The sequence below is a fragment of the Garra rufa genome, chromosome 11 (assembly GCF_049309525.1).
Source record: "Garra rufa chromosome 11, GarRuf1.0, whole genome shotgun sequence".
NCBI classification, from domain to species: domain Eukaryota; kingdom Metazoa; phylum Chordata; class Actinopteri; order Cypriniformes; family Cyprinidae; genus Garra; species Garra rufa.
This window is the reverse complement of record NC_133371.1, coordinates 10686067-10709716: the sequence shown is the minus strand read 5'-3', so window position 1 is coordinate 10709716 and position 23650 is coordinate 10686067. Positions and strand designations below refer to the sequence as shown.

General features: G+C 35.8%; 1 protein-coding gene across 1 annotated transcript in view; it reads right to left on the bottom strand.

Annotated features, from left to right (window-relative positions):
• Nucleotides 1-19527, bottom strand: part of ets1 (v-ets avian erythroblastosis virus E26 oncogene homolog 1) — a 59876-nt gene extending 40349 nt beyond the window's left edge. The window contains exons 1-3 of the mRNA XM_073850107.1: nucleotides 19489-19527; nucleotides 16621-16719; nucleotides 6518-6668 (exon numbers count right to left, since the gene is read on the bottom strand). Coding sequence (XP_073706208.1) covers nucleotides 6518-6668; nucleotides 16621-16689 — 220 coding nt within the window. The 5' untranslated portion in view covers nucleotides 16690-16719; nucleotides 19489-19527. The remainder of the gene's footprint in view (nucleotides 1-6517; nucleotides 6669-16620; nucleotides 16720-19488) is intronic.
• Between the last annotated feature and the right edge of the window lie 4123 nt (nucleotides 19528-23650).

The following is a 23650-nucleotide window of genomic DNA, read 5'->3' as shown; positions in this document are numbered from 1 at the left end:
ACCGAATCTATATGCATAGTGATACGTTCACAACCTGATTGGTCGGGTTGAATGACATAGCCTATATTTCATGCCGGAATTCACCAAACACTCCAAACAAATGAAAATGTGCGTTTGACTTAAAGCAGCGCTGCGGGTGTATGATATCAAAGTACCCATTCACTGATTGGTCTCCTCAGCACCCCTTTAAGTCAACTACACCTAATGCTGTCTGCTGGACTAAGCGCGCTCATTGTTGCATGTATTTTCATTTTATTTTTACCACCTACGAACTAACAAAGAGCTCATGAAAGAGACTATGACTTCTTGTTGCTCCACGTTTGCCCTTTGCTCATTTTGTTTTGGATACACCGTTTGTTCTCTTCGCGAAATCATGTCGCCTAGTGTCACATCTTGTCATTGCTTCCTGTTTTTGGTTAGTTTAGAAGTATTTGGTCCGGGTCGCGTTCATATTTCAATCGAACCACACCAGAGTTTGTTTGGAAGCTGACCAAGACCCATCTTGTTAGCGGTCTCAGTCCGCTTGTTTGGTGCACATCAGGGTTCAGATAGCAGCATTCACACTTACTCAAATGAATCGCACTAACAGAGCAATCGCACCAGAGTTAATTTTGATTGAACCAAACATGACAAGTGTGAACACACCCTAAAACGATGGGTCTCGGTCCACTTCCAAACAAACTCTGGTGCGGTTCGAATGAAATATAAATGCAACATGGATCAGATATATCTAAACGAACCAAATACAGGAAGTAATTACAAGATGTGATGCTATGTGACATGATTTCTCGAAGGGAACAAGAGGTGTATTTAAAACAAAATGAGCAGAGGGCAAACATGGAGCAATAAAGAGGTAAAGTGCTTTTTATGAGCTCTTTGTGAGTTTGCAGGTGGTGAAAATAAAATCATATACATGCAACAATGAGCGTGTTTAGTCTAGCAGATGGCATTTGGCGTATTTGACTTAAGGAGGCTGTGAGCAGACCGATCAGTGAATGGGTACTTTAAGGCGCCGCTTCAAGTCGAACACACCTATTTCTTTTGTTTGGAGTGTTTGGTGAGTTCCATCATGAAATATACGTCATCCAACCTGACCAATCAAGTTGTGAATGTATCACTATGCCTTTAGGTTGGGTATCTTTAGGTCTGCTGTCAAAAATGCCAGTGTGAACGCTAAGTGGACCAGGACCAAATGAACCAAACAAACCAAAATACAAAGTGTGAACCCACCCTCAGACAAATGGTCTTAAGCACATTCACAAAATTATACCTATGTGACAAGATCATGCTCCAGACTGGTAATAATGTTTTAAATAATGTTCAGTTTCTGTAAGCATATAGTTTTGCTTCATAAGACCTCAGTATTTTAATTTTGTGTTGCCTGCATATATTATTTTTGACTCTCAAAGTACCAGTAGCCACTTTATGAGTTAAAAATATGTAATACTGCTCAACTGTATAAAAAAAAAAAAAGTCACCTACATTTTGGATGGCCTGAGGGTTAGTAAATTAACAGCAATTTTTAATTTAGGTAAAATATCCCTTTACATTTATTTAAAATACTTTTAGGCTTTGAAGTACACTACAGGTGCACATTTAATTAAGTTATTAATTATCCCTTTGTTCTTTTTCATAAGGGTTAATAACGAGTATAATTGGCCTACTCTGCTCAGTTTGGTGTACCATTGTTAAATCTCCAGATTTTCCAAGGAAATTCATGCAGAAAATGCCTCCTTATTGCATAATGATTGCATGGTGTATCTTTAAAAACATACCTTGTGACAAACAGCGTTCACATCTGGACTGTAGACAGCAAGAGTCTGCTCTATTTGTTACATGACTGCCTGCATACTAAATAGAAAAGCATAGTCAACAAATAATAACTTGATGGACTTGAGGAGCAACAGTGTGTGACATGTTGCAGAAAACTGACACAAGCTTTCGCTCTCCATACAGCTCCCATATGTGTAGTACGCAAAAGCCGTTTACAGCGTGTCTCTGGTTTAACTGCCTGCACCTGCGCCTACTGCCTACAGATGCAGGACTTGTACAGCTCCACTGAAGCTGTCTAAAAAACACGTGGGCGTCTGCGTGTGTCTATATGTGTTACGGTGTGTCGCACGGCACGTTTCACGGCACACCTGGAAACCAAAGGCCGGCCTGCTGTTTCAGTAGTCATGGAATAAATTCCTTCATTTGCAGCAATAATGGCACAGGTTCATTAAACATCATAAGCTTTCGCACATGATTGGATAGTACAAAAAAATGAGAGAGGAAAAAATTACGCCTGGAAAGCCAAATCATGTAAAATTTGGAAATTACATCAAGAACTACATTTGGTCACATTTTTCATGAAAGATTTTGCTGTCGTGAAAATGATGGAAAAACAGATGTAATCCTGAACCGAAAAAACCTAGTCTGACAGCTCTGAGGTAACGCTTAACATCATACATCACGTGCCAAATTAGTTTGAAGGGTACATTACAGAGCGAGGGTGGGCGTTTCCCATTTGTTTTCTATGGGTACTAATCAACTAATTATGTGAGGGATTGTGGGATGTGGAGAGCGGAGAGCATTAAAAAGTTGTGAAATGCTAAACTTTATGCAAATGATGGGTGAAATGCAATAAGCAGCCAAATCACAGATATCGCTTGAATTTAATTCAGTTTTTAAATGTGGTTTAGTGTGACTTAGCCAACAAAATTGTATTAAAATGACAAACTGATGTCTAATTTTTACTGTGAAAAAGAAGTACCCTCTTTTAAAAAGAGTATGGTTGAATTTAAGTTAATTGGGACACTTTTGCCATTAAAAATGACTGGGGAAAATGTTCCAATTAACTTAAATTCTCACCTACTTATTATGTAAATAATATATTTTAAAATAATATACTTAATTGTGAACTGAATGCAATTTTGTCATACACTTAAAGGGGTCATCGGATCTAAAATTCACTTTTACATGTTGTTTGAACATAAATGTGTGTTGGCAGTGTGTGTACACATCCACCCTATAAAAATAAAAATCCACCTAGTGTTTTTTTGTTTTTTTTTAAATCCCTACAAATAATAACCCCTTTTAAGTCAAGCCATTCTCCGATTTTTGGCTGTGTTACATCACACAAACCAAGCCCGTCACCACAATTGTTGATTGACACGGCGGCTGTCTTACCTTAGAATCTTTGCAAATCACCTAATAATGTGCTAGTTAGAAAGTTCTGCGGCTAAAGTTTACAGTCTCAGGGCCCATCCAAATGGAAACTCGTTTAGCTGTATATGTAAAAATTTTGCATCATATAGGCATTTTGTCCAGACGTCTCGACCCTAGTCAGCCACTGCTACATCATGTAACAGTGTCAGCAACAACAACAATATGAACAAATAATGAAGGACTGTATTTGTATTAACTAACATTAACAAAGATTAATAAATAGTGTAATAAATGTATTGTTCCATATTGTTCCATATTTGTTTGGCAGAATTACAGCGCCACATACTGGTCTGGCATGTATACTACATAATTTTTCAGTCGGTTTAAGGGTTTTCGTGTGTACGCAGATTTTTCTTTAGACAACGTGTTTACAGAGTTTTTTTTAGTACAAAGAAAAAAAGATCAGATAGGGAAAGCTCTGGCTTCATGTGGACGGGCCCCCGGAGAGAACCGATCATCATTCCATGGGGAGGGGCAGGGTGAGCAGAGCTCATTAGCATTTCAAGGGACATGCATCGAAACGGCTTGCTGTGAACAGAGCTGTTTTTGACAAGGTAAAAAGGGTGTTGTTTTACACTACCATTGAGAAATTTGAACCAAAGCATGTTATAGACTTTTTATTAAGACCCTAAAGAATCATATCAACTTGTGGAATATGGGCATTCCATAACTGCTTGTTAATTAGAATGAAATGAAAATGTGTTTGTGTAGGTTTATATTAAATAGAATTAGATGAACTGGTTTGACCCACTTAAGCAGGACTTCATATGTGATGCAATCTGGGAAAACCCGAAGGATGTCACGCTTGCATTGTTTTTGAAATATGATCAAAGTTGCTGCTGAATGTACTGACAAGCATCTATGGTAAAATAAATAATACTTCAATGTAATTTCTATTGAAATGCAAATGTAAATGTCAAGTATTTAAATACATAGGCCACAGAAACTGACAGCTTGTGTTTTTCCAATTGTTCATTCATACAAATGATGACTTTAGACTAAAGTATAAGGTAAAAAGTCATACTAACTGCTCCAGACGAGAGCTTTTGGTTGACAGGAGGGTGGCCCGTTTCAGTCTGACTAACAGCTGTAGCAGTCCAACGGTTTTTGTATGCGGTGGCTTGGATGACAGTTCAAGAGTGTGTTTTGAGGTTACCGTCTCACACAGGCGAGCTTTGTCGCTAGTTTACACTTGACTAAACCGTGCCTCACCCAAACGACAGAGAAACAGCATCTCTGGATTCTGCCGGCCTCCTAAAAGCCCTCTAAACACACAGCCCTTCGGATTACATAAAACACCAAACATTAGAGCGTTCACAGCGCTCGGCCCTAACCATGCATCACCTCAGAGGAACACGTTCAAGAGGTCGTTTTTTTCCAGTTGACGTTGTTTATGATGGTGCAACGTACTCAGGCGAAGCTGGAGGCTTTCAGTGAGTGGCTCCAGCAACAAACATCAGCAAATCCCATCAAACCCGACCCGGCCGATCCCCCTCGCGCTCCCCAAGGGGCCCTGAGGCTTGGGAAAAGGACGGCCGCTGCTGAGCCCTTGCGCCCTTGTACCCTTGTGGCCTTGTGTCCCGTTCGGGGAGGTGTCAAATCATAGTTGGTGCCATTGCTGGATTCATCCCAACACACACAAATGTACATACAGATGGCGCATGTCACCACTTTTTTTTGGCGTTTTGAAAAGCAGGGAGGCTGATGTCAAACTTTGGTAGGAATGTTCTCATTTTGAATAAACATTAAAAAATGTCACGGACAAAAAAATCCAGAGTATGCAGTCACCTCCTCCATTTAACGTCACACACACACACACACATACTTACACATGCACTGAGTGTGGCAGAGAAAACATTGTTCTCTGGGGGACGATGGGACATTGACCCCTAAAGAGATGCTTTTACCAGATGCCTCACAGTTTCCTCCTCCTCAAAAATTGAAGCGTGTGTTTGCGCACACGTGCACGTTTCACAATCACACACGCAACGATCTGCTTTATGCCAAACAGTCCTCAACTTTACATTGTCAAGAGTGTATTGACCTCATTTTGAGTCATGCTTTTTTTTACAAGCCTTTTTACGTTATTTTACACCTCAAATACAGCATTTCAGAGTGAAGCAGAATTTGTATTGAGATAAAATGTTGGATGGAATGATTTTATCCATCCGGAGTTGATTGGACCATACAAAGTTGGTGGTACATGCCAGGACAAAGAAGAGGGCAAGAGCAGAGCAACTAAATAATGCATAACCAATATATAACTTTTTTTTTGATTATATGAACCTATGAATTTTGTGTGTTTATATTTTAGATTTAATGTTTATTTTTTTTTATTCATGTTTACTAAATACTAAAATAAATAAATATAATATAAATAAAATAAATGTAATAAATATAACATGCTGGTTAAAGTATTTAAAAAAATGTTGATACATAATTTATTTAAAAATCAGAAAATATACAGCAAGTTGAAACTTGGCCTTAAAAAATTAGTTCACTTCCAGACCAGAATTTCCTAATTATTAACTCACTCTCTTGTCATCCAAGAAGTTCATGTTGTTCTTTCTTCAGTTGAAAAGAAAATTATAGTTTTTGAAGAAAACCTTTTTAGAATTTCTCTCCATATAGTGGACTTCTATGGTGGAGTTTGAACTTCGAAAATGCAGCTTCAAAGGGCTTTAAACGATCCCAGCCAAGGAAGAATGGTCTTATTTAGTGAAACAATCGGTCATTTTCTTAAATAAATTAATATTTTTACACTTTTTAACCACAAATGCTGGTCTTGTCTAGCTTTGCGATGGGCATGTGCACAGTAAGGGTTTGTCTCATTTTCTCCTCCAACTTCAAAATTGACCTACATACCTTTTTTGTAAAGGGCATTTGATCTTCTTTACATGTTCACTTTGTAACACTGGGTCTGTACTTTTTATGATTTTGAAGTTGGAGGAGAAAATTAGATGGGAGTTTTTCGACATATAGATCGGCATTGCAGAGCTAGACAAGAAGAGCATTTGTGGTTAAAAAGTGTATAAATATTAATTTATTTAAGAAAATGACAGACTGTTTCGCTAGATAAGACCCTTCTTTCTAGGCTGGGATCGTTTAGAGCCCTTTGAAGCTGCATTTAAACTCAAAGGCACCATAAAAGTCTACTATATGGAGAAAATTCCTGAAATGTTTGAACTGAGACATGAACATCTTTGATCACAAGGGGGTGAGTAAATTATCTGTACATTTTTGTTCTGGAAGTGAACTAATTCTTTAATATCTCCCCAACAAAAAAACAGAGCATCTGCTGTCTTACCGTTGGGGCTGAATTCTGGTCCATTGGGCACCTCCTGCAGGGTGATGTGCTGGCCATACAGGGGTCTGGGTAGAGCTGGGGTTTGTGGGTGGTATACGGCAGGAGGCTGCATATGAGGAACCAGAGTCACTGCCATCCCGCCACTCGATCTCTACAGAAACAAAACACAAACACAAACTATTGAAGCTAAAACTGAGATGCTGGTTTTACTTAGGAAATCCACAGAGATGATTGGTTGGTTTTAGAGTTTAACTTTAAGCACAGAATAGTGATAGAAATATATATCTAAACCCTTTTTGTGTCAAAGGTCTTTTGTCTTTCCAGGGGTTTCATTCATGATCGCTTACCACCGGTGAACAGCAAAGATTTTTACATATGAAATTCCCTGTGTGGCCCGAGGCAGCTTGAGTTTCTGTTGAAGGAAAGCGCTTGAGAAGCATTTTTATTCTTTTGATCTCGGTGGGACTCTGACGTCAGGCCAGGAGAAGGGGAAGTCAGACAGTCAAAAAAAAAAAAAAAAAAAGAGAGACGAAAAGAAAAAGAGACACTAGCAGAGAACTTTGCTGAGTCAACTGGTTCCTTAATGGGGTCATACCACATTTTTTTGTTTTGATTTTCCTTGATTTTCTCTTCTAATGTTAGTGAAGTCCAGCACCAAAATAATCACATTTTAGTTTTTCACAGCCATGATTTTATTTAATTTTATTTTATTTCTATTATTTCATTTCAGCTCTGCTTTTAAGAAATATCCACTTCACATACCGCATGACAAACATTGGTTTGCTCTGCAAGACAGCCTACACTTTTAAAAATAAAGGTTCTTCACAATGCCATAGAAGAACCTTTCTTGTCTAAATGGTTTCATAAAGAACCTTAAACATCTTAAGAAGCTTTCTGTTTCACAAAAGGTTCTTTGTGGTGAAAGAAGGTTCTTCAGATTATAGAAAAGTTAAGAAAGAGATGGTTCTTTAAAGAACCGTTGACTGAATGGTTCTTTGTGAAACCAAAAATGGTTCTTCTATGCACATAGCTTGCACCTTTGTTTTTAAGAGTGTGCACAGTTTTCTGGCAGGTCCAATGTACTGTCCAATTCTTCAATAACATGGTTTAACAATTTGTACTGACATGTGGCATGTATAGGGTTTCTTAAAAAAAAAAATCAATTTCTAACATTTTGTATGTTTTTGTAGTACTTTAAACTCTTTCAGAAAGATATGATTCATCAGAACCTGACCCCTTTAAGAACTTATATTGTACTCAAAACAAAACAAATAGCTGATTATTTATAGGGCACATTAACATATCAATCAGTATTCTGGAATCAGAGGTCATGGATTGAATATGTTTTTACAAAAAGAAAACTGATCAAGGATAAACTCTGGCCTTTTAATATCCTGAAAAATAAGAGCTGGTAAACACACAGAAGCATTAGCCACTCAATCTCCATAATCCTCCACTGTGATCTGCATCTAAGAGGCCAACAGATCCACAAACAGTTCTTCATCTGCGGGATGTTTTCTGAGAACAGCCTCTGAGCCTCATTCTGAGGGAAAATACTTCTTATAAAACAATTTGTGACAGATAAAGATCCATTGAAATAGGCAAATCAACTTCCTTTAGCCAAAAGCACATGCCATCACACGCAATTGTGTAGAAGATGTGTGTGTACAGCAAATAGGCATTGTCCTCAAGTTGTTGACAGTCTCGGTCAACTTCTTGAAAAGAATGTTTAAGATTGATGAAACAATGTGGTTTTTGGAACCAAAGCATAACAGGCTTTCAGTTTGGAGGAGATTATTGTGCACTCTTGTTCGCTCTGTTTTAGAAACCTGATATGCAATCTACAGTGGCACGCATGACTCGAAAATTGTGTCCCATTTTCAATGGGGTTTTGATTCATGTTTTGATCTTTACTGCTGGGTACAGGAACAGGTTAACTGGTATCATCATATCTAAAGCATCTTTGCGGTGAATAAATCAGCATTAATGCAGGGTAAGCGCATACGTCTGCTCTAGATTTATCTGTCTGAAATGTTATCTGTCTGCAAAAAAAAGAGAGATGCTTCCATTTCGAAGAAGCTGCAAGCTTTCCTTGATATCACTTTGTATCAAAACCAAAGTGTTGAGCATGGCTGGTTGTGGTGTAAATAATAATTTGACGTGTGCTCTGCCACTGGTGCTTTTTAAGTTTAAAGGATAACATGAGTCCGGCGATTTAAAAAAATAAAATAAATAAATATTAAATAAAGACAAAAAAAAAATTACATTTTACTTTATAACAAACATTATAAATTACACATACTACTTATTAAATCCAAAATCAATTCCAAATTATTTGAAGTTGTAATTAAAACAGAAATCTTTGGAATATGTTTTACAATACTATTTTACACTTTTACTTTTAAAATTGTACATTTAATGTTACTCCATTTAATCATTTAAGGTTACTTGCTTGCTGTTATGTTGTAATCATACAGTTGAAATCAGAATCTGCAAAATGTTAATTATTTTACCAAAATAAGAGGGATCATACAAAATGAATGTTATTTTTTTTTTAGTTCTGACCTGAATAAAATATTTCACAAAAAAAGACATTTACATATAGTCCACAAGAGAAAATAATAGTTGAATTTATAAAAATGACCCCGTTCAAAAGTTTACATACACTTGATTTTTAATACATTGTTACCTGAAAGTTCCTTGTTTATCCCGAACAGTTAAACTGCCTGCCTTCAGAAAAGTCCTTCAGGTCCCACAGATTATTTGTTTTTTTTTTTCAGCATTTTTGTGTCTTTGAACCCTTTCCAGCAATGACTGTATGATTTTGAGATCTGTATGATTTTTAGTTGTCCTCAGTGTGAAAAGATGGATCTCAAAATCATAGTCATTATTGGAAAGGATTCAACTGTATGTGAAATTTAATGTCTGAGTGGAAATTAAATCCTACAGTATTTTTTTCCCACTGCATTCAGTAACAATATTTGGAGACTGGAGTTTAGATTGCTTCAAAACAACACAAAAGCAACATAAAAGTAACACAGAATATCATAAACATATTATATATGACTTATTGCACTATATTGCAATTTTTTTTTAAAGCCACGTGATAGCTTTCTGTGATGAATAGACTAAAATTTAAGACATATCCATTAATATTCATGTCTTTTTAAATGCAGTGACCAAACCAGTGATAATAAATAAAATAACCAGTGAATAAATAAAATTCCTTTTTTTTAAAACCCCACAGTAAAAATCGCATTCTGTGCCCCCTCTCACTCTCTGGGCATTTGGAATCGTCCTAACCTTCTCAACCATTATGGCACCACTGAGTGTTTTAATGCTTACAACGTAGCCCCATTACTTTTCAAAAAATTCTAAAAAATTCTAACACCATAAAAGTATCACAACATATCATAAAAGTAGTCTACATATGACTTATTGAAATATATTGCAAATCTTTGAAAGCCATGCAATAAATTTGTGTGATGAAGACAGAAATGTAATAAACTTGCCCTTTTAAATGCTGTGACTTGATCATTAATTCAGTTAAACGCAATCAATGAATCATTTAGATAAAAAAAGAAAGAGAAAAAAACAGACTTCAAAGAATTATTTGTTCAGCTACTTTTCACAAGATTTCCATGAATAACCACAAAGATTTCAATCAATTCCTCGCACAAAACTTACAAATGGCTTCAGAAGATTAGGACTATAGTGATGCACCGCTTTTGCGATACTTTAATGCTACTTTTTTGCTCATTTTGTCTCATAATTTCCATTTTCATTTGTACTATTCCTAAAGCATATTTGTCCCCTTGTAAGACATGCTCTGTAATTAACAGTCTCCCTGCAGGTTAAAAAAAGATAAAGTATGTCCACTATTATATTCCTCTTTAAGTGACAACAGACAGGTTGTTAACTGGAGTGGCTGTGGTGACAGAAGCTGCTGGTATCTGAGCTACTGTCTGTCTCCAGGGCTGTTTTTAGTGAAGGGAGGCGTCCGCAGCCTGCCTGACTGCCCATCTGATAAACCTGCTGTTGAGTCAAGACTGTAGTTATCAGACCTGGCAGCAGCTTTATAGAGCTGTGCTCATTGGAGTATCGGCGGGGGGCTCGGACGGGATCGTGGTTAGGCTGTCTGAAAGACCGTCGCTGGAGTCATGGGGAGTGGAGACGAGAAGTCGAGAGCAGAGAAAGATATAGATGATGGTTGAGGGAGAGACGGAGGAAGTAGGGAGGACGGCAATAGGATTTATGGGGTACAGGAGGGTCCCGTCCTATACAAAGGGCAATGCCACTCCTGCCCCCATTGACATGGCTAAATCAGGGAGCCGGGATATCTGATGATGAGCAGGAAATTAGTGGTACAACATCAGGTTCTACAAAGAGGAAACTACGGATGGGGACTGTGAAGAATTTAATAATTCTAGTGCAGATTCTTCATAATGATTCAGATTCTTAACTATGCTTTTACTACTTTTTAAAGCGTACATATCCAGAAGAAAGAAAAGAAAGAAGTGCAACTTAATTATTGTAAAAGGTATCAAATCAAACTTTTTGTCTAGTCATCCAAGATGTTCACGTCTATTTCTTCAGTCGTAAATAAATGGTGTTTTTTGAGGCAAACATTTCAGGATTTCTCTCCATATAATGGATGAAATGCAGTTCAAATGCAGCTTCAAAGGGCTCTGAATGATCCCAGCCGAGGAAGAAGGGTCTTATCTAAAAAAATGATGGGTTATTTTCTAAGAACATTTACAACTTATATACTTTTTAATTTCAAACACTCACCTTGCCGAGCTAGACAAGACGAGCATTTCAGGTTAAAAAGTATATAAATTGTAATTTTTTTTTTTTTTTAAATAACCCATTGTTTTGCTCGACAAGACCCTTCTTTCCTCGACTGTGATTATTTAGAGCCCTTTGAAGCTGCATTTTGGAAGTTCAAACTTGGGGGAACCATAGAAGTCCATTATATGGAGAGAAATCCTGAAATGTTTTACTCAAAAAACATAATTTCCTTACGACTTAAGAAAGAAAGACATGACCATCTTGGATGATGAGGGGGTGAGTACGTTATCTGTAAATTTTTGTTAACTACTCCTTTAACTATAGTAAACTGATAAAATCTATAGGCCTATCTTTCGAAATCAATGTAAGTTCTATCAAATCAAGCATCTTCCAAATGCATGAATGTATAGAAACAAGTAAAAGGGTGGTAATATTTCATTTATTTACACTTTTTAAACACTACTGATAAAACATTCTGAAATGGACTACATTGGTTGCACTTTATTTTTTGATTCACTCACATGAACACTCGTAAGAGTCAGTCATTCTGCAATCCTGCTGTGATTTAGGTTTTTTTGATTGACTTAAATGAACCAGAGTAATTTGTTTGGGAATCGGATTGCAATGGTTGCGTTGTATGTTTTTTTTTTTTTTTTTTTTTTTTTTTTTTTGTGATTGACTAATAAGAACTGGCTCATAAGATTCATTTGTTTGGGAATCAGACTGAACTGGTTGTGTTGTATATTTTTTGTGATTCACTAATAAGAACCGACTCATAAGATTCATTTGTTTGAGAATCGGACTGCACTGGTTGCATTGCATGTTTTTTGTGATTCACTAAAAAGAACCGACTCATGAGATTCATTTGTTTGGGAATTAGACTGAACTTGCATTGTATGCTTTTTGTGATTCACAAATAAGAACTGGCTCATGAGAGTCATTTGTTTGGGAATCGGGCTGAACTGGTTGCGTTGTATGTTTTTTGTGATTGACTATTAAGAACTGGCATAAGATTCCTTTGTTTGGGAATCTTATTGCACTGATGCATTGTAAGTATTTTGTGATTCACTAATACATGAGAACTGACTCAAGAGATTCATTTGTTTGAGAATCGGACTGCAGTGGTTGCATTGTACATTTTTTGTGATTCACTAATAAAAACTGGCTTATAAGATTCATTTGTTTGGGGAATCGGACTGCACTGGTTGCATTATTATTATTTTTTATTAATTTAAAGGACCTGGGTCATAAGAGTAATTTAGTCAGGAATTGGACAACACTTGATTCACTAAGAAGACTCATAAGCATCCTTCATTTTGGAATCGCTACACTATTTGCACTCTAAGTTTTTTGATTCACTTACTTAAATGAGATTAATTCGTTCTGGAAGCAGACTGCACTTGGTTTTGTTGTATGTTCTTTTAATATATGTGACCCTGGACCACAAAACCAGTCTTAAGTCGCTGGGGTATATTTGTAGCAATAGCCAAAAATACATTGCATGGGTCAAAATTTTAGATTTTTCTTTTATGCCAAAAATCATTAAGAAATTAAGTAAAGTTCATGTTCCATGAAGATTTTTTGTAAAATTCCTACTGTAAACCTATCAAAATGTAATTTTTGATTTGTAATATGCATTGTTAAGAACCTAATTTGGACAAATTTAAAGGGGATTTTCTCAGTCTTTTTTATTTTTTTGCATCCTCAGATTTCTGATTTCAAATAGATGTATCTCAGTCAAATATTGTCCTATCCTAACAAACCATACATCAATAAAAAGCTTATTTATTGAGCTTTCATATGATGTATAAATCTCAGTTTTGTCAAATTTAACCTTATGACTGGTTTTGTGGTCCAGGGTCACACACATATATATATATATATATATATATATATATATATATATATATTTTAAGTCACTAATAAGAAATGGCTCATACGATTCCTTTGTTTGGGAATCTTATTGCACTGATGCATTGTAAGTATTTTGTGATTCACTAATACATGAGAACTGACTCATGAGATTCATTTGTTTGAGAATCGGACTGCAGTGGTTGCACTGTACGTTTTTTGTGATTCACTAATAAAAACTGGCTTATAAGATTCATTTGTTTGGGGAATCGGACTGCACTGGTTGCATTTATTTATTTATTTTTAATTTAAAGGACCTGGGTCATAAGAGTAATTTAGTCAGGAATTGTACAACATGTTGATTCACTAAGAAGACTCATAAGCATCCTTCATTTTGGAATCGCTACACTACTTGCACTCTAAGTTTTTTGATTCACTTACTTAAATGAGAGTAATTCATTCTGGAAGCAGACTGCACTTGGTTGTGTTGTATGTTTTTTTTTTTTTTTTGTTTTTTTCACTAATAATAATAATAAATGGCTCATATGATTAATTTGTTTGGGAATCAGACTGCACTGGTTGCATTGTATGTTTTAAATTCATTTAAAGGTATTGGCTCCTAAGAGTCATTTGGTCAGGAATTGGACAACACTGGTTGTGTTTTGTTTTTGATTCACTAAGAAGAACAGTCTCATAAAGTGTAATTTATTTGGAATCACTACACTATTTAAACTTAAAAAAAAATGTATTCACTTAAAATAACTTGCACATGAGAATAATTTAAGAATCGAACTGCATTGGGTGGGGGGTTTTAAAACAAGAACCGGCTTCTAAGATTAATTTATTTGGGAATCATTTCACAGTTTTCACTTTTCATTTTTTATTTATTCATTTGAAGGAACTGTCTCATTGGTTGTGCTGTATGGTTTTTTATTATTATTATTATTATTATTATTATTATTATTATTATTATTAATTTAATGAACCAGCTCATATGAGTTTTGTTCATGAATCATATCGATTTATTGTGCTGTATGTTTTGTGCTGAGTATTTTAGTACAGTATTCTGTGTGCACTGGTGAAATAATGCATGTGTCAGAATTTTTTTTTTTTTTTTTTTTAAATTAGACTACCTTGTTGTGTTTTATGTTTTTCAGTTGGCTTAAAAGAACGGATTCGTAAACATAATTTATTCTGGAAGCACTGCACCGGTTACAAGTTTTTTGATTCCCTTAAAATAACTATAAAACAGTATGTTCTTCTTAATTTATTTTTTATTTTTTAATTGTTCATGGGCACGGGTTCCTAAACCGAGTGGTACAGCAACACGTTTTTACAATGTGATGCATTTGAAGGTTGGATTTCTTGATGAAGTGGATTTTTATAGTATGCTCTCATGCGACCCTCAAGAAAAATTAAAACTGTGGTGTCAACAGATACTTAAGCAGAAAGAATAACACCAGGCAATCTTGCTCTTTTAGTCTGTAGTGCTAATGACAATATCAGTCTGTTTTGCAGGCTCACTCGTCTTCATGAACGAGAGAGGGGTGTAGGGGATGTTCAGGGGGAAGAGATGAGATCAGAGAATATCTTTTCTTCCTCAGCGCATGTAAATTAATGAACCGGGAGGGAAGCCCCCTCCGCATAGCCTTTGACCATAGTGGGAGACAAGCGTCTCAATTTCAAAAGCCACCGAGGCCACCTGAGCAGATTAGCTGAACGGTAGGTCCCTGCATGAGGAGGCCGGGTCGGGTGTGGATTAGCATGCGACCCTTTCTGGCTCAAAGACTAACAGCCCTGTCTGTGCATACTGATGCCTGAATGTCCTTTCTGAATCTTTATTAGACACCTTTGATTCTAAACTCACCTGCGCGGAATCCCAATATGCCCCGACCGGCTCCTTGCCAGGACTGTTAAAATGTTCCCTTTTTACAAGCGCCCAACAAACTACCTTGACCTCTCTAACCCCTAGACGGGGTGGATGGGGGTTAAAAGGAGGTAAATGTTTTTCCCTTAAGCATTCCCATACTAATTCCCCCCACCCTTTGTATTGTGCATTTATTTAAATATTCTCGCAGAGAAAAGCCCGTAGCTCTTGAGTCACAGTGTTCTGTGTGCAAACAATATTCTGCATTCAGGGGCAGATTTGATGTCACCCCTGGGTTCACATCCATTCACATCCATGCCACTGAAATCACATTGATATTCACCTTTCTACAACATTTGCATCTGTTCAGACAATTGCAAATGTGTATGAAACACCTGGATGCAAGAAAGCAGAGGTGATAGAGATGGAATATTATTTTAAACTAACAAGGTTACAAAGTAGAACAGATAAAATAAAAGCTATGTTGTGTGTGTGTGTGTGTGTGTGTGTTTGTGTGTGTGTGTGTGTGTGTGTGTGTGTGTATATATATATATATATATATATATATATACACTACCGGTCAAAAATTTGGGGTCAGTAAATTTTTCTTCTTCTTCTTTTTTTGAAAAAAAAAAATTAATACTTTTATTCACCAAGGGTGTGTTAAATTGATAAAAAATGATAGCAAATACTTACATTGTTAGAAAATATTTATATTTTGAATAAATGCTGTTCTTTTGAGCTTTTTATTCATCAAAGAATCCTGAAAAAAATATCACAATTTCTAAATAAATACTTTGCAGGGCAACTGTTGCAATATATAATCCAATATAGATCATTCTAATAATAAATCAGTATATTAGAATGATTTCTGAAGGATCATGTGACACTTAAGACTGAAGTAATGGCTGATGAAAATTCAGCTTTGCATCACAGGACTAAATTAAATTTTAAAGTATATTACAATAGAAACCATTATTTTATATTGTAATAACATTTCGCAATATTACAGTTTTGTTCTATGTTTTTGATTAAGTAAATGCAGCACTGATGAGCATAAGAGACTTTCTTTTAAAACATTACAACTCTTACTGACCCCAAACTTTTGACCAGTAGTGTGTGTGTGTGTGTGTGTGTGTGTGTGTGTATATATATATATAATAATAATAATAATTTTTATTTATATAGCGCCTTTCCAGAGCTCAAGGACACTTTACAATGAATGTAACAAAGACGAGATAATACGAACAGACTTTGAAAGAAACCACAATCAGTAGAGAAACATATATATATAGAATCAAAAGAGCTTACAATGCATTTAAGGTACACTTTTATCAGTCCTTTGTCTCAAAAGGGACCAGTGGAAATTAATTTGCCTAATAGGCAACATTTTGCCACAAATACTGTTGGTTGAGCATAAAGCCTGGAACTGTAACTAAATATCATGCAAACAGCTTCTTGGGTTGTGTTTGCTCTAAATCAAAGTCCACCAACCCTTCAACCAGGGGTGTGTGTTCACTTGCTTCTTACACATGGCTAGTGGGCAGCTCAGGCAAAACAGAGGTGATTTATAGTGGAAGGTGGAGGGTCTTACCATTACACCCAGACAGTCAGGCGGTTGAAGAGCCTGACAGGAGGAAACTGGATCCAAGTAGTAACTCATTCTACGAGCTTGAGCTGCAGCGATGGAGACCTGCGAACGAGACACACACACACGAGAGGTGAGGGTAGTGAGGGCACGGACCTCAATCAGTCACACACTGTTTATCCCAGAGACAAGGCTCCACCAACCTGGATTAATAATAACCTGTCACTCAGAGGTGAAGATGACATGAAGTGACCCAAATGCTGCAGAAAGGCGGGAACTGATGGTGAAGCGATAGAGCGTTAATCTATTGCAATGTTATGTTGCTTAAGTGTGTCTTAATCAACCGGACTGGGTGGAGATCAGATAAATCAAAGCAAAGTCATCGTACTTTGTGTCATCGTTTACCTCTGTGTAAATACAGTTATATTTTTCACAGACCATTCTATGTATGTCTATATCTAAATATTAAAATTACACCAACAACTGGTATACTTAACAGCATTTATCTGACGTAGAATGCTTTTTGTAACATTATACACTACCACACTATCGTTTAATAGTTTGGGGTCAGTAAGATTTTTTTTTGGAATGAAACAAATACTTTTATTCAGAAGGGATGCATTAAATTGATGAAAAGTAACAATAAATTGACAAAAGCTGTCTATTTCAGCTAAATGCTGTTCTTTTAAACTTTCTCTCCATCAATGATTTCTGAAACAAGAGAAAATATCTCACAAAAATCCACACGAGAAAATAATAGTTGAATTTATAAAAATGACCAAATGCAAAGTTTGCATCCCCTTGATTCTTAAAACTGTGTTGTTACCTGAATGATCCACAGCTGGGTTTTTTGTTTATTGATGGTTGTTCATGAGTCCCTTGTTTGTCCTAAACAGTTAAACAGCCCACTGTTCTTTAGAAAATCCTTCAGGTCCAAATTCTTTGTTTTTCCAGCAATTTTGTGAATTTGAACCCTTTCCAGCAATGACTGCATGATTTTGAGATCCATTTTTTTATAAAATAAAAATTATGCATTAAGAGCTGGGGGTGAAAACTTTTGAACAGAATGGAGATGTGTACATTTTTCTTATTTCGCCTAAATATCTCACTTTTTCATAAATATCTCACTTCCCCCCCCGGCTCTTATTGCATCGCTTTTCTATCTGGAGAATAAATGAACATTTGAACCTTAATTGAGTCCCGCAGTTGTCCTCAGTGCAAAAAGATGGATCTCATCAGTCATTGTTGAAAAGGGTTCAAATACACAAAAATGCTGTAAGTATATTAGGTAAGCGATCAAATATAGAGCAATCACTGTTAAATAAAGTTTGATCTGTTCAGAAACAGTCCAGAGCCTGGTGAATGTCTCTCACCCCTCCTTTTCTACCCTCCCCTCTCATTCTGTCAGTGTCTTCTTACTGCCATCCCTTTATCATTGTTTACTAGAGCGGGCATTAGCAGAGAGAGCTGGAGCCCAGCTGTGAGGGTTCTGTTTCTGGAGCGAGTTCATGACGTGCACATGGACAAGCTGGCCAACAACTGAGGATTCACCTAAACAGCAGTGTGTGTGTGTGTGTGTGTGTGTGTGTGTGTGTGTGTGTGTGTGTGTGTGTGTGTGTGTACCTGGTATTCATCACGTTATGGGGACCAAATGTCCCCACAAGGATAGGAATACCAGTAGATTTTGACCTTGTGGGGACATTTCTCAGGTCCCCATGAGGAAACAGGCTTATAAATCATGCACAATGATTTTTTTTGAGGAAGTAAAAGTGTGCAGGTTTTAGGTTTAGGTGTAGGGCCATAGAAAATACGGTTTGTACAGTATGGAAACCATTACGCCTATGGAATGTCCCCATAAAACATGTAAACCCAACATGTGTGTGTGTGTGTGTGTGTGTGTGTGTGTGTGTGTGTGTGTGTGTATGTGTGTACCTGGTATTCATCACGTTGTGGGGACCAAATGTCCCCACAAAGATAGGAATACCAGTAGATTTTGACCTTGTGGGGACATTTCTCAGATCCCCATGAGGAAACAGGCTTATAAACCATGCACAATGAGTTTTTTTGATGAAGTAAAAGTATGCACAATCTCCTGTGAGGGCTAGGTTTAGGTGTAGGGTAGGTGTAGGGCGATAGAAAGTACTGTTTGTACAGTATAAAAACCATTACGCCTATGGAATGTCCCCATAAAACATGTAAACCCAACATGTGTGTGTGTGTGTGTGTGTGTGTGTGTGTGTGTGTGTGTGTGTGTGTGTGTGTGTGTGTGTGTGTGTGTGTGTGTGTGTGTCTGTGTAAGTAAGAGAGTGAACATCTTGAAGTGCTTAGAGAGTGTGGCAGCTGATGTCAAAAGGTTGAGGTGACTGTCACAGATGGATCTTCCACAACACAGATGGATCTACCCCAGCACTCTCTCATTCAGTAGGCGACAATTGACATGTATCCCAAAAAGAATGAAAGAACACAATTTAACTTTCATTCAAAAACGCATCTAATATTGTTTACTATATAAACTGTATAATATGTCCTTGTTTACAAGTCACGTAGGTAAAACCACCTTTTAACCATCTTTTCAGACAGCTTAGGGAAAAAAGATGGGTTTAAAAGTCATATTTAAAGCCATAAAGTTCCAAAACATTTCAAAATCAACTCATTATAAAAAGATCGATTGTCCCCCGTCGCTGCTATCAAACTTCACATTAAGGTTTTACGCGGTGTGTTTGTTTGTGGTCTGTAAATAACGGCGCGATTCATCCTGATCCAAACAGTAACTTCAGAGAGCTCTGGTGGTTAACGCGCTCACATACTGTTCAATACAACCGCTTTCTACTACAGCTAATCGATAGAGGACTGAAAACAAACTTTTGCTCTTACCGTGATTTGCTTGACTCGCTGAAGGCTGTTGGCGGTGGGCTGTCAGCTGGTGTTTGTACCTGGCTCGTCTTTGGAGAGGAAGGATAAAGCGCACTTGCTGGAGTCCCACCCTCCCCAATTACTGCGCTCCTCCGAAACCATTCAGGACTTTCCATATCTAACAAGTGTCCAGCGATTCATAAGCAACGGCTTTATATGGAAACAAGGTTTATGAGAATATTGACCATTTATTCATTCATTCATTCATTCTTTTTTAAACGTGTCAAGTTTCAAAATGTATTTTTATATTATTACCATTTTTTTTAAAACACACACACACACACACACACACACACGCACAAAAACAAATCTACTAATACTTTTGAGACTATTATTATCATTTAGCTATAAAGACATAAATAACTAAATTTATTATAAATATAAATTAACTATCACTGATTATTAATTAATTATAAATTAATGTAACTTTTTAAAGAAACAAACAGACAAGCAAATTGATACATAAATAATTGTGTTACTTAAAATAAAACTTTTAGTTTAACTTGCTGTACTAAAATAACTAAAGCTAAAACTGAAATGGAAACGTATAAAAACTGTAAGACATACAGTTGAAGTCAAAAGTTTACAAACACCTTGCAAAATCTGCAAAATGTTGATTATTTTACCAAACTAAAAGAGATCCTACAAAATTCATGTTATCTTTTACTTAGTACTAACCCGAATAAGATATTTTACATAAAAGACATTTACATATAGTCTAAATAATAGTTGAATTCATAAAAATTACCCTGTTCAAAAGTTTACATTCCCTTGATTCTTAATACTGTGTTCTTACCTGAATGATCCACAGCTGTTTTTTTTTATTTATTTTTTTTATTTTTTTTTATTGATAGTTGATCATGAGTCCCTAAACAGTTAAACTGCCCACTGTTCTTCAGAAAAATCCTTTGGGTCCCACAATTTCTTCGTTTTTTCAGCATTTTTGTGTATTTGTTCAGACTGAGGACAACTGAGGGACTCATATGCAACTATTACAAAAGGTTCAAACACTCACTGATGCTCCAGAAGGAAAAATGGTGCAATAAGAGCCAGGGGGTGAAAACATTTGAACAAAATGAGGATGTGTACATTTTTCTTATATTTTGCCTAAATATTGTTTATTATTATTATTATTATTATTATTATTATTATTATTTAGTACTAATATGTATATATATATATATATATATATATATATATATATATATATATATATATATATATATAAACTACTTTAAACATGGCATTTAATGACACTAGAAATCTCAAAAGTACTATATATAATATATACAATATATATATACAATAATAAATTACAAAAATATAAAGCTATACTGTAATACCACTACTAGTACTACTAATAATAAGAGTACTAATACATTTTTATTTATGACAAATCTGTACTGTTTTTATTAGTTATTCACATAAGCTTTTCCTGGGCTTGACCACGTAACAAAGGTTCAAGAGGAAGTTGAGCGAATGACTTTTCCCAGTTCCTCCACTAGTGACTGACGGCATCCAGCAGCCTGCATTGATTCCGTACAGCGCTGGAGGAAAAAGTCCATATACAGAGGAAAAGGAAGAGAGCAGCCGATGGGGGTCACAATGAGTGGATTTCCTCGGGTCACGTCTGTCCAGCAGGTTGCTGGGCTGTGGAGAGGAGGAGAGAGTCAGGGAGAGGTTTAGGGAGCGGTTTGTTTGGACGTACTGTCCAAGGTCCCTCTTTATGCTGCTGGTGGGAGGAAGCCAGTTTTGGGCCGAAGCGATGATGTGCTGCTGAGTTAGGATGAGTTTTGGATAGAGGAGAGGAGAAAAGAGGCTATTTATCATGTGTGGTTCCTAAATACAGCTGCGTCGCTTTGACCAGATGAACAAAAAAATGACGAGGCCTGGGTGGCCACGACCTGTGTTTGTATATTCATGTGTGTATTTGAGAGTGACTCCACCTGTGTGTGACAGAATACAGTGCGAGAGAAAGCCGGGATTGTCCTCTTTATGATCTGATCTGGCCTTTATTGAAACAACAACATATTTATTCAGAAGTGGCAGTTTTGTAATCACATCTGTCTGTTTGTTATGTGCATGAATACCGGTGTTATTTTGAGATACTATTATAAGTTTGAATAGTTTAGATTAGCTTTTATTTTTATATTTTGTTTAAATTTCCATTTTAATAATTTTGTTTTTATTTTAAAAAGTACAGTTGGAGTCAAAAGTTTGCATACACCTTGCATAATCTGCAAAATGTTAATTATTTTACCAAAATAAGAGGAAACATACACAATGCATGTTATTTTTATTTAGTATACAGACCTGAATAAGATATTTCACATAAAAGATATTTACATATAGTCCACAAGAGAAAATAATAGTTGATTTTATAAAAATTACAATGTTGTTCAAAAGTTTACATCCCCTTGATTCTTAATATGTGTTGTTACCTGAATGATCCACAGCTGTTTTTTTTTTTTTTTTTTTTTTTTTTTTTTTTTTTTGTGTGTGTGTGTGTGTGTAGTGATAGTTGTTCATGAGTTCCTTGTTTGTTCTGAGCAGTTAAACTGCCTGCTGTTCATCACAAAAATCCTTCAGGTCCCACAAATGTGTTGGTTTTCACACTGAGGACAACTGACTGATATGTAACTATTAGAAAAGGTTCAAACGCTCACTGATGCTTCAGAAGAAAAAACTATGCATTGAGAGCCGAGGGTGAAAACTTTTTGATTTGGAAATCAGGGTATATTTAACTTATTTTGTCTTCTGGGGAAACATGATGTAAGTATCTTCTGTAGCTTCTGAAGGGCAGTACTAAATTAAAAAAAAAAAAAAAAAAAAAAAGAGATTGATGCAAAATAAGAAAAATGTACGCATCTCTATTCTGTTCAAAAGTTTTCACCCCCCAGCTCTTAATGCATTGTTTTTCCTTCTGGAGCATCAGTGAGCATTTGAAACTTCTGTAATAGTTGCATATGAGTCCTTCAGTTGTCCTCAGTGTGAAAAGATGATTCTCAAAATCATACAGTCATTGTTGGAAAGGGTTCAAATACACAAAAATGCTTATATGTAAAATATCTTATTCAGGTCAGTACTAAGTAAAATATAACATGAATTTTATAGGGTCTCTCTTATTTTGGCAAAATAATCAACATTTTACAGATTTTGCAAGGTGTATGTAAACTTTTGACTTCAACTGTATGTCTTACAGTTTTACATTTCCATTTCAGTTTTAGCTTTAGTTATTTTAGTATAGCAAGATAAACTAAATAAGTTAATTAAAAATTATTTTATTTTTGACATTTATTTTAAGTAACACAATCATTTATTTATTAATTTGCTTGCTTTTTTTAAGTTTCATTTGACAAAATGTCTGTATTTAATTTATATTTATAATAAATTTAGTTGTTTATGTCTTTATAGCTAGTCGCCTGATAGCTTTATAGTTTTTTATAAATTTTAAATGACCCTGGACCACAAAACCAGTCTTAAGTAGCATGGGTATATTTGCATCAATAGCCAAAAATACATTGTATGGGTCAAAATTATCGATTTTTCTTTTATGCCAAAAATCATTAGGATATTAAGTAAAGATCAAGTTTTATTAAGATACTTTGTAAATTTCCTACCATAATTATATAAAAAAATAATTTTGTTTTAGTAATATGCATTGCTAAGAACTTCATTTGGACAACTTTAAAGGCAATTTTCTCAATATTTTGACTTTTTTGCACCAAATATTGTCCTATCCTAACAAACCATGCATCAATGGAAAACTTATTTATTCATTTCAATTTTGAAAAACTGACCCTTATGACTGGTTTTGTGGTTCAGGGTCACATTTAGTGAAAAAAAAAAAAGATTATTGTAGTAGACTGTTTTGCAAGAATTTAAGTCTTTATTACTTAGTTGTGCAATTTACTAACAATTTTTGAGTGAAAATTGTTCCTACACCTTTTTTTTTTTTCTTCAAGTAATAACCCCGGTGAATACGCATCATTGTGCCTATGAAATTATTTTCCGGACGATTATGTCTCTCTTTTCTCCTATCCACTCACAGCGCTGAGTTTTTTTATCAGCGGGCCATTCACATCTCGTCTGAAACACCTTGCGGGTGAGTGATAAGCCCTCC